Raw genomic sequence first — 12,346 nt, forward strand, 5'->3', positions numbered from 1 at the left:
GGGCTTCTTGCTTTTTCTTGCGCGCAAAGGGAAAATTCTCGGGCGGAAAAGGAGTTTTTTGTCAATGCATACTATGAAATGTATTTATCTATTCGTTTGATATCCTAAACTGAGAATACTCATGCGTCGTAACAGCAGTGTTTTTATCTGAATACATTGATACACGAAAGTAAGCAAGCGGCTTGGAAATAAGACGCTTTCGCCTTGGGTGTTTCGGTCCCATCGCGGAAACCAAGAAAGAGAATATCTCATAATCTGTGCGAAACACTACCCCTTCCAGTCCAAGCCTTTTACAAAAGGGGCCTTGGGTTTTTTTCTCAGTTCCTTTCATAGGGTGCCATAAAACCTGCACAAGAATTGACCCTAGCCGAAGGGGCCGTTGGAAGAATTTACGAAGGCGTTCAGTTTGTCATTGCATTTTTTACGAGTGAACAAGTGTTGTGTGGTCTGCTGAATTTGAGAATTGTGAAGTGTGTTTTACACTTATCTCTGCTGTAACACGCCCAATCAATATGTCCGATACAAAGAAGAGGAGAAAAGGTGAGAAGCTCATAAGCCGCGAAAGACAGTTGGTGCTCAAAGTCTTCTCGTACCTACTTAAGGAAATCTCTCAGCATTAGTAAGGCCTGCCGAGAAGCTTTGAAGGCTACTGGGTACAAGGAGTCCACTATTTACAGAGTGAGAAAGGAAAGCTCCCGTGGTCAATTGGTAACTCATTCAAAAACTAAAGAAATTAGACAGCCTTGCAAAAATTCGAAGGCAGTGATTTTCGACGATTTTGTGAGATCGGGAATTAGAAGGAAGGTACATGAATCCTTCGTGAAAAATATCCCTCCGACTTTAAAATCCATCTTAAACTCGGTATATATGGATAGTATTCTCCCAGATTACAAAAGGACAACACTATATCGTCTTCTTTTGGACATAGTCTTCGTGTACGAACGCAGAGGGAAAAGATTCATCCTTATCGAAAGGGATGATATTATTCGTTGGTGGCACAATTTATTATTTAAGACAGCTAAAAAAAATATCGTCACGAACACAGGACAAATGTATTCACAGGCGAAAGTTGGACTAATGTTGGACAAATAGTGAACATTAGTTTGCGAAACAAACTATTAGAAAATCCGCGTCAAGCTTTGCTTGCTGGACTAAGTACTGGGCTTGGCCCCCACTTCCCGAGGAGGACGATTCGCAATTTACACGCAGGAACGGAAAATGGGTTCATAAAAGGAGCATCGCATGTGTTTCAGTACAAAAAGAACTCAATGGATGATCATGAAGAAGTTGGTGGCGAGTGTTACGAGAGATGGTTTGAGCACTCACTTCTTGCAAACTTACCCGAAGGATCAATTATAGTGGTAGAAAATGCCTCTTATTACTCAAGGAAATTGGAATCCTTGCCTACTACAAGGTGGAGGAAAGAGAACATTAAGGAAATTAGCTTTGAAGATGTCAGCTTGAAAAGAGATCTTTAATACATCAAGTACGGGAAAATTTTGAAAAATTAAAGATTGATGATGTCTTATACAACATCGCCTTTCATGTAATATTAGCCAGAGCCCAAAAATATTGCATAATATGGAAGGAATAGAAATGTTGTCTCATTCAGGAGTGGCGATAATTTTTATTATCCTTCAATTTATTGTTATTTTTTACATTACAGATTATTCATTATTCAGCTTGTGCATTGAAGAAGTACATACATAAAATAACAAAAGACTTTTCCTTTTATATTGCAGCAAAGGTATTTTAATTTACGCTAAAAAATGCCTTTATTTACGCCGTCTTTCGTGCGATCCCTAACTCCTTTTTGAACCAAACCATTTTGGCGCTCTATTATGTGTGGTTGAATACGCTGTTAGGATGCCTGCCGGCGGAGCGGAAGCTTGGCAACACTGTTATCCATAAGGCCCGTACTGTCAACTAAATGTGGAACGCTCTATACTAGAAGTGGGAATTACGGTTCCTTTGGTGGATTCGGTTCATGGGATTTGATTCGTGGCAATGAATCGGTTCTTTAAATCGTTCATAATAAACTGAATGAACCGTGGGAATCTCGAATCCATGTGAATAGCGAATCCATCTCAATCTCGAATCTGTGTGAATCTTGAAACCATGGAGAATACATTTTAGGTATGTGTAATGCATTAATAATGCTTGATTCCATCAAAATCTGTCAACCTAGTGCATTTAAAATATCATGACTGATAGCAATTTGCAGTGATTATTAATATTCATTTTAAAGGCATTTTTAATAAATTACTTTCAGATTCCTCTTAGATTTGCCTGAATGTTATCCTACTCTAAAATTAGTAGTCCACGATAAATTAATTGTAAAATGCAAATACTCTTAATGTAAATAACTCTTACACTAATTGTAAGTTCATTCCGTCAGATTTCAGAAATGTTTAACTTTTCCGTAGAATGCGCCTATTTCTCAAAGAATTTTTTATTGTGGTTTATGATGTTATTTTAGCGGAATGTAGAGTCATTTTACGTAATGAAGACATCATCACTCGCAGTTTTCGAAACGGAAGGGAAAAACGGGTGGCAAACGAAAAGTGGAGAGGTTTCTCATTTGATATATACTTACGTGAAATATAATCAACTAACGTAATTAATTATTAATGAAATGTAACAATATATGTTAGCTAGCTTGCTTGAAAATCACACTTGGATGCGAAAAGCAATGGTTACTTAGGTTAGAGCTAGAAATATTTTTAAGAAGTAATAAAACAGAACATGATGAAAAAAACTCCGTGGGAGAGCCGAAACCTGCATTTCAAGACAAAAGTAGTACTTAATTAATAGTTTAACTTTGTGTCATCATTTTTTCTGATATAGCATTCATCAGAAATCACCTCGCAAACGTTTTATAGCTTGAAAATGCAATGGAAAACATGAAATTATATATGAACCATTATAAATTAACAAAAGTATTTAAATCACAAGAAAAAATCAAGAATAACCAGGTCCACAACTAGTTTTCATTTGCATTCAAGGGAATGGCAGTAAAAATCTATAAACCCCCGGTAAACCCACATACACCCCCCAAAAAATAAAATTTTGCATTTAAGTCTACTTTTTGGGTACTTTTCGTGATTATTCCACCGCACCCAACGACTCATTCCCACGGAATTTATGTGAATGGATGGTGACCGCCAGGAGTACACACATTTAAACCCCCGGTATCCCCCTGAAATCCCCCCAAATGTAAAATGTGTCATTTAGTCTCCTATATGGGAACTTCTCGCAAATATTACGCCGCACTACCCGTCCCCTCTGAGCTCTAGATCCGGAGTATTTGGTGAGGGCAAGCAACCGTAAACCATACGGGAAAAATACCAGAAAACCCCCGATCACCTCCTGGAACATCGTAGGAAAAAAAATAAAAAAATCTTAAAGTCTCCTTTCCGAATAGTTTTCGTCACAATTTAACCGGTGCCCCTACTACTTATTAAAACCCCCGATAACCCCGTGAAACCTCCCAAAAAATTTCTAATAAAACGCCTCTCCAGGTAAAAAAATCGTCAGACCACTGTTCCGGACCCCTAGCACTTATCGGCACGGAATTTGTGGGAACGATTTGTGACCACTGGTTTAACACAAGTATAAAACCCCCGGTATTCCGTTGGATCCCCCCGCAAAAAATGAAAAACTTGCCATTAACTCTTCTATTATGGGTACTTGTCGCCACTATTACTCCGCATTGCACTACCCTTTACAATCATCGCTACGTGATCACTGTGGACGATTATTGACCGCATGCATAACACATTAAAACCCCCGAATGCCCCTGGACACCCCTCTCGGTGGAGAAGAGCATTAATGAGGACTAAGCGGAGCAGCCGCGGGGGGGCTCCTCAAACCGAAGGTGCCACAACGAGAAACGGCGACGCCGTTCCGAGGAGTAACTGGCGTAGGCGAGGGAGAGTTTCAGTAACCCTCGGGCGGCGAAGCCGCCCCGACGTTCAAGCGGCGCTGCCGCTGTAGACTTCCCGCATCTCAACTCACACTCAACCCCTGGGCGGCTAAGCCGCCCTTCAGCGAGGAACGGCGAAGCCGTTTCGAGGAATCAGTGGGGCGCCTCCCTACCCCCTGGCCGGCAAAGCCGGCCCCTAGCTGAGGTGAGATTATTCGAACTTCAATAGTCTTCGAGCGACAACAAATGTAGACGGCGAAGCCGTAACCGGGGTTTTTAAGGGGCGGAGCCCCTTAACGAGCGCGCGGAGCGTGCGAGTCTAATACCTAATTCTTCAGGTGAGAAAGCGTCTCATTCTAGATGTTTCAGGATCGATAAATGGGAAATAATTTTTCAAGTTTCTTTGAATCCAATTATGTTTTGTTTAGTGTATTTCTTCCGTTACCTTTCCTGACTGATTGGCAACAGCTGTAATCAAAACTAAGCGATTTTTTATAGCTAGCTGCTGTCCAACCTTCTCTAACACCTGGGTGAGGAGTATCAAAAGGGAAACCATGGAATGAAACATTTCGCCCAATTTGTAAGTTATACAATTCTATGGTTATACCATAGTTACCCAGCACTCAGTTTGAAAACACCATCGTGAGTGGTTGTTTTGCGGTTGACTGTTTTTTTAATCGTGGTTCCAGCTTTTAATATTGAACGGAGGATAGGAATTTTTAAATGCCAAAAGCTAGTGATACTGTTCATACCAGGGCAAGTGAATTTAGCTGAGAAGGATTTTATGTGAAAAACAGAGTATTAATGTGCAAATATTGCGATAATAGATTTGAATTTGAAAGATGTGACACGTTGTTAAAGCACATCAGTAGCAATACACATGAATGTGCGAAAGAAAGGGGACACGCAAAACGACAGCTATCATTTGAACACTCAGTCAAAGAAAGGGAAGGAGGAGCTTGTTGTTGCTACTACTGAAGCATTTTTAAAGGCTTTATTTAGCGTAGAGAAACTTGACAATGCAAAAAGTCTGGAATGGCCCTCGAAGTATACACATACAAGGTAGTGAATAATTTTAAGTATAATTTTATTTGCATAATTTATATTGATTTTTCATTATAATGTTAAAATTATAATGGATGGAGAGTAGCATCTTTAGGCGGCTATTGAAACACCCCCCCCTCCCTGCAAACTGGTACGTCCTGGAGAAAAACGGGTTATGGATTCGAACTCTGAAGCTTGAAACCTATAGGAATCACCTATTTTCGTTCGTGGGAGCGAAAAAAAGTTTCATTTTGCCGACCAGTGTGGTATATGGGAGGAGTAGACTGAGCTGATGAAAATACTGACAAGTATCAAGCATCAATCCGTGGAAAAAAATTGTTCTCGAGCCCTCCGGTTTTTCTGCTTTGAGCTGGCTTTACAAAATACTTGGCAATTGCATAAAATAAACTATTTGAAGCCAATGGATCTTCTTGAATTTCGTCGCCGGGTGGCCTGTCACTATATAGAGACATGGTAACACTGCTGAGCCTGATGAGAAGGAGACCATCTATGAAGCGTAGCCTTGACTCACGTCATGACGGCATGAATCATTAGAATGTAAAGCAGGGAAAGCAAACTTGATGTGTCCAATGTCACAAAAGTACGACTTCTCAATGTTAAAATTGCAATGTATCCTTACATGCAAAGCGTTCACCTGGATATCAGTGTTAATTGTGAGTTAATAAAAGTCTGAATCAAACTTTTTGCATGTTATCAATGAGTACGTCATAGTGGTGGATTTTCCTGGTGTTCCATTTTTGGAACACCTCATAATTAATAATTGGCAAGAGATACATTTTTTTCTTTCGGATACTGTTTTCGTACGTATTTTTATCTACAATATTTAAAAAACAGGGTAAAATTCACATTTTTCAAACCTTTGGCATAAATGGGTTAAGTGTGAAACATGTGGTACAAATAATAAAATTTAGGGAAAAAGTCTGAATACATAATTATGAATATGTGTACTCAAATAAGACAATATTGTGGAATTTGTGAACACAAAGTAAATCTTCACTGTAAAATTTTGTGGTGATTTAAACAACAATCAATAATGGATGTAAAAAAATCAAATCCTACCCACATTTTAGAAAATTTTATGGAGTGACCTTCCCTCATTGTATTATTACTCAATATGTATATGGATATTTGATGTTACCTTAGGGAATGGCTCCCCCACCACATGGCAAAACATTGCTGCTTCCTCTCCAGGTCTCCTTGACTGAATTTTCGGTGTAACCTTGACTTCTGGAATAGCTATACAGGAACAATAGAATGAAATGTCAGCATTTTTATCTTTATAAGTACTAAAATTTTACAACTACTTAGGGATGAGTATACGCTTTAAAATCAAATTGATTGAAGTATTGAATTAGTATTGAAGAAAGAAAGAAAGAAAGAAAGAAAGAAAGAAAGATTGAAGTATTGTATTTGATTTCACAGCACATTAGAATACTCTGACCCCAAAAGTTACCATTAGAATGAAAAATCCATGCACCAATCAAAATCTATGCAAATCACACAGTATGTGTTACTTTTGATTTTCACAAAGGATAAGAGAAAATTTTTAATTTTGATTTAGAAAATATTAAGCATTCCCGCAGGCTAATTTCAGATTTAACTGCAAACATGGGCAAAGACAGGATTCATTAGCATTTAGCAATTGGATTTTCAGAAATCATTAAAACTAGAGCAGGACTGAAGAATCTATGGATCCTGTTTATGCTTCCTTCCTTATCAGCAACGCCTAAGACAGTTTCTCAGATATTCTGAATAAAAAAAGCTAAAACTTGGCAGAGCACAGAAATTAAAGTATATGCCAGACTCAAAAGGACTAAGTCGAATGACATGGTCACACTGAATATGTTGACTAATTTATTGGATAGCCAAAATAAAAAAATGACCATGGCCATGAGGAATGAGGCAGATGACGAACTCATGAAGGATAATTTGTCCATGTCTCTGGAGTTACTCTCTAAATTAAATTGAGGGGGAATTGTATTATCTGAAAAGGCATACATATCTCTTGTACTCAGAGGACTCTCAAGGAAAAGATACAAATACTTAATTTTTGTTCTTGGAACGAGACAAAGACTATGCACAGATGATAAATATTGTTTTTTTAGGCAAAATGAGAAAATTTGGTGAGAGAGAATAAAAAGAATGAGGAGGTGAAGGCCTTAGCACTTTCCTAATGGTGCTCACAAGATGAAAATGCTTTTCGTGCTAGAAGTAGCACAAACATCTCTCTTTCCAAAGCTCCTTTTTGGGGTGGTGTTACCCTGGTATTCTCAGCCCTCTGATTTGGGACCCAACTCAATGTAGCAATCGGCTATCAACCCAAAAACTGGACCCCATACAGCACAGGGAGAATTTTACTCATGTACACTAAGTCCATATTTGGTATAATTATTACTTACTAAATAACATAGTAAAATGGTACCGATATGTAGATGATGTTTTTTGTGTGTGGTAAGGTACGTTAAGACAGCTATCACAATTTCTGACAGTGCTCAATTCTTAGGATAAACACATCAAATTCATCATGAAAACTGAGATGGAAGGCGTTCTGACCCAGCTAGCACAGATTTGAACTTATCCTTGGAGAAATCAGATATTATGGGGATAAGCTTAAGCCGATGTCCCACGATGCATCTCATTTTGATCAAAAACAAACGAAAGACGATATTCATGTAAACAGATTTGGAAACTTGTGGAGGTGAAGGATTCTGTCTTTTTTAGCAGGCGAAATTGTCTGAACAGTCCTCTTGAACATGAAAGAGGCGAAAAAAAGAAACAGAAGGAATGCTGACCTTGGCCTTGGCTGGAAAGGGGGTATGAAAGCGTTGGAATAAGCATGCTAAACATGTTGGAGAAGGAGTTGATCGCCGATGTTCCCGATGTTATCGATAATAATTGACAATAAGTGATGATATTTTCATGTCCCTTATCAGCAAGGTTGAGGGCAGAATAAAACGCCAGGATACAAACATGAGGCAGTTTATTCCCGCGACGAAAATGTTATTGATAAATGATGAACATTGTGGTTGTTAAGATGTTATGAATAGTGCTGTAAACGTGCATTTAAATCACATTTTTTCTCTCCTAATCTAGCAGTTGCTAACATAAGGTCCTTATCCTATAATCATATAGATAGAACCAGGCAGCTGTAGTGTTACACAGGTTGGTCGTCAGTTCATATTAGTCATTTCTCCAGCTGCTCGCTCGCTTGCATTGTATGCCCTTCACAAAGCTAACCTGTAGAATTCGGCCTCGATACCTTAAGTAAATCTTTTATTCTTTCCAAAACATCCCTCCTTGTATTTCGATTCTAATATCGCATCCTTCTTATTAAAGATCAACTCATTATTACGGATTCCCTAGCCGAGAGTTTCCATCGCCTATCGAGACCAATTTTTGCTTATTTTTACTTTTAGGACCACAACAGGCGATGAAATAGACGATCACGAACGTATATATATATTTGAAATAATGTTTTATGAATTCACTTCGCGGTATGGTGACATTATAAATTCAAAACTAAACCTTTTAGTATTCCATACAGTACTAGTGAAAAAACTCAACCGGTTTCGATCTTTTCAGCTCTTTACCTTGAGAGGTTTACGATAATGATTATGACCTGAAAAGGTGGAAATCGGTTAGCTTTTTGATGCATAATGTAAGGAATACAACATAGTTTATTTTTGTGTCCAAAATATATATATTTATTAATTTAAACGCTCATGCAGACGATAAATAAGTTTAACCTATGTGGCCTGTGTGTCAGCGCTTGGCGATGCTTTTTTGTCAAAGGCCCTGTGATTGGTTGGTTTCATCCAATTGGATGAAAATTTAGAACCTGTCCTATCCATTTGTAAAAACGATAGGACCAAAAGCCAGTTGGATGAAATTTTGACCGTGGGACAGGGTGCACGTCAGTTGCATCAAATTTTGATGCAAATATTTTGACGCAAATTTGACCGTGGGACATCGGCTTTATCTTCCACGTTTATTATCCCTTTTTTCCTGCAATTTCAAGCATTTGGGGAGGGGTTGTCACAGTACCATATTGCCAAAATTGACCGCATAGCGGCGCTGACGTCCTCCATTACCGTTAACGCCATTAGTGGCTTCATTTTCACATTTGTGTTGTTGTGCATAGTGGTGTTTGTGAGTATAAACAATACATCTATGCAGTAATAGTTTGAGTGATAATCCGACCTAAGCATCGTTCTTGTGTCCCTAGGTTCGATGTGGGCTGCGCCGGTACGCACAGGTGTATTATGATTCTTGGCCAATAAAGCAAAACAATCCGGATTGTCATGGATATTAACGAAGGAATCATAGACAGTGCTGTGATTGTTAACGAATGCGAGGTATTAGTGATTGCAAATGTCAATTTCTATGGTACCTATCGGTAATGGATTACGAATTTGTGCTTTTAAAAACCATACGTAAGGTACTTCACCAGTCTCTGCTATAAATATGATAAGGCTAGAATGGACTTTAACAGTAAGATTTATGGTTTACCGATGAAGGTATGAAGATTGCTCCGTGTTCTAGTGCAATGTTTATCGTTTGAAGATGAATTATTCATTAAATATATCGTTTTTAGAGCAATTGTTTTATTTTCGACCTTCTTCTATCGGAGTTTTTGGTATGTACATAAACTTGTGTGAATGTGTAACATAGTGTAAAAAACCTTATTGTGAATACTAATGCGGTGTTGACTTTCGATGGTGGGAGATTCAGTGCATTATATTTCATCATATATGTTATTATATATTGCAGTATCCCATGTAGCATCAATTATCTCAGAGGCATCTCACGAGACATGATCTTACATGCATAGAGACCTTTCTGAGTGGTCATATATGCCTCGTGAGATGTCTCTGGCATATTTGATGCTATATGGGATACTGAAATATAATAAAATGCAGTGACGAAGTCTAATGCATTGAATATTTTCTCATCGAAAGCCAATTTATGTATTTAAATTATTTTCATGTAATTCTCATTACTCTCGTGTGGTGGCGCAGCGATTGTACGCAAAACGGCCGCCACCTACCGGCAATTACGGCGTAAGGATAGACGTGTATCTCCAACTACGCGGACATTCATCTCCGATTTATCCCCAAATGCGGCGTGGATTCTTCGTACTTTATCTCTGCATCCAGATAGGTTTCGTCACGGCATATATGTATAAAATCCTCGTATTTAGAGATAAGGCAAAATCTGTGCTAGCTGGGGAATTACTTGGATTTCTCCATAAGAATCATAAATCCTAAGTTCGACCTTTCCATCTACAGGAAACAATGCTATTCCGACACCATCATCCACGAGCGCTCCAGACACCATATTTAACAAAAAAAAGCAGCCCTCAATTCGCTGATACATAGTGTTTGCCACATTCCTATGTCGGAAAGTAACATGACGAATGAACTCCACACCATAAAGGACATTGCTGTTAACAATGGCTACAAAGAAAAATTAGTGGACACCATTTTACGGTGAAAAAGAACTCAGATGGCAAGACGTCTAATATACAAAACGCATAATTCCCCGGAGGGATCTCCTAAATGTTGAATTTATCATTGAGAGTGCAAAGACAACTTCCCAAAGAAAAATAAGGCCAGCATTTTATAACCACAGTACACTAAGGAGCATGCTGGGGTCACCAAAGGACAGGGATATCCCGGAGGAACAGAGCGGAGTATATCGCCTCAATTGCGCCGACTGTGACGCGATATACATCGGCCAAACAGGGAGGAGTTTTTCCATCAGGGTGGCCGAGCACCAGATGTGTCATAGGCAGGGGAAAGATCATTCACAATTTGCAAAACACCTTATCGACATGGGGCACATTAGTGATCTCATCCCTACTATTCTGCAATTTAAGAAGAAAGGAACGAGATTAGACGCCTTGGAAGAGGTGGAAATTTTAAGCCACAGGGACTCATACCTGTTCAACGACCACCTTTACCCTTCTCGCTCCCCTCTCCTCCACTTTCCCCCCCTTACTCATCCACCCCTCCACCCACCCCACACACAGTGACGCCTAACCCAACTCCAAACCCAACCCCTACCTCCCCCTAACCAACGGCTCCCGGACATTTCCCTATCTAACCTTCTGCTATATATACTGTCAATTTACCTGCATTTTTAACCTTGATTATGTAACTCTGTAACAAAACCATGGGTGGTGTCAATAAAATACTATGTGGAAACAGCAAAGTTGTTGATCCTTCTATTCCTGCTCCATATTTGGTGTAAAGAATAAGTCAAGAATTTGCCCAGTTTTACACGTGTACTCGCTGTGTAAATTTGGGCCAACTCCCTTGGCCCTTGTATAAAAAAATATTAAGCAAAATTTAAAACTGCATATGCTTTGGTCAGCAGTAATCTAAACATGATGAAAGTTTAAAGATAGATGATTCAATGGAGTCGTCTACCTTAATGCTAGCAAAATTTTCCCAACGAAATCTGATAAAAATCATTTTACGAATCATCATGCAACATATATTATACAGGTGTATATTTTCTGAGTACATACTATATATATTTTTCCATCAAGGAATGATTTAATTAATCATCAATTGCAACTAGAATGTTGCTGTCTAATAATTTAAAATTCTGAGTAATTTCGAATTATTTGCATCATAGCCTCACACCACACGAATTGAGCGCTGAGAAAACAAGCACGTAACAATATAACTCGCGACTCGAACTGGTAACCCCAACTATTCCGTCACTCTGATTTTCCTCGTTGCCTCGTGTACTTGCGCTCAGTGAAAGACTTGCGGTTTTCCCAGGATTTTGAGGTGTTTTTTAAACTATTCATCAGTTCTTTTAAGAGCTTCATCCATCATCTCATATTCGCTATCATCCTGTCCCTTATATCATTCAAATTCATTTTTGACCGTAGATATTTGATAAAAAGAGACTATAACAGTGGCGACGACTCCTGGGGGCCTGAGAGGGCCCCTGCCCCCTCAAAAATTAGTTTGGGGGGGGGGGGGGGGCAGAGACCCCCAATAATTCAAGAAAATAATTATGTTATATTATGCTTTGTAAAATCAAAAAAATAAGTTGGTATTTTTTATTTCCCCTGTTTGACGATAGTAACCTTTTAAAATACATTCAGTAATGAGTTCAAACAAATAATTATTACGGTAATAAGCAGGTTAACTGAAAACAAGTGGTGTGAATCATGATTGTGTTTCAGTGCTGCAACACATTTTGAATTTGTCCCAGTGCGAGAACGTTTGGGAACAAACTGGCGGGCACGCAGCCTCCCAGTTGATGTAAACGGAAGAATGACTTATTTTTGCATAATTAATGACCACAAATTGACCAAATACAACATAAACCCCACTG

General features: G+C 38.8%; 1 protein-coding gene across 4 annotated transcripts in view; it reads right to left on the bottom strand.

Annotated features, from left to right (window-relative positions):
- The window catches only part of LOC124170538 (follistatin-related protein 5-like), a 521,097-nt gene that overhangs the window by 69,563 nt on the left and 439,188 nt on the right, over window positions 1–12,346 (bottom strand). For all 4 annotated transcript variants that reach the window (XM_046549329.1, XM_046549332.1, XM_046549331.1 and 1 more), the window contains one exon: window positions 6,129–6,226. In XM_046549329.1, coding sequence (XP_046405285.1) covers window positions 6,129–6,226 — 98 coding nt within the window. The remainder of the gene's footprint in view (window positions 1–6,128; window positions 6,227–12,346) is intronic.

Source organism: Ischnura elegans, chromosome X (assembly GCF_921293095.1).
Source record: "Ischnura elegans chromosome X, ioIscEleg1.1, whole genome shotgun sequence".
In the NCBI taxonomy this organism is placed as follows: Eukaryota; Metazoa; Arthropoda; class Insecta; order Odonata; family Coenagrionidae; genus Ischnura; species Ischnura elegans.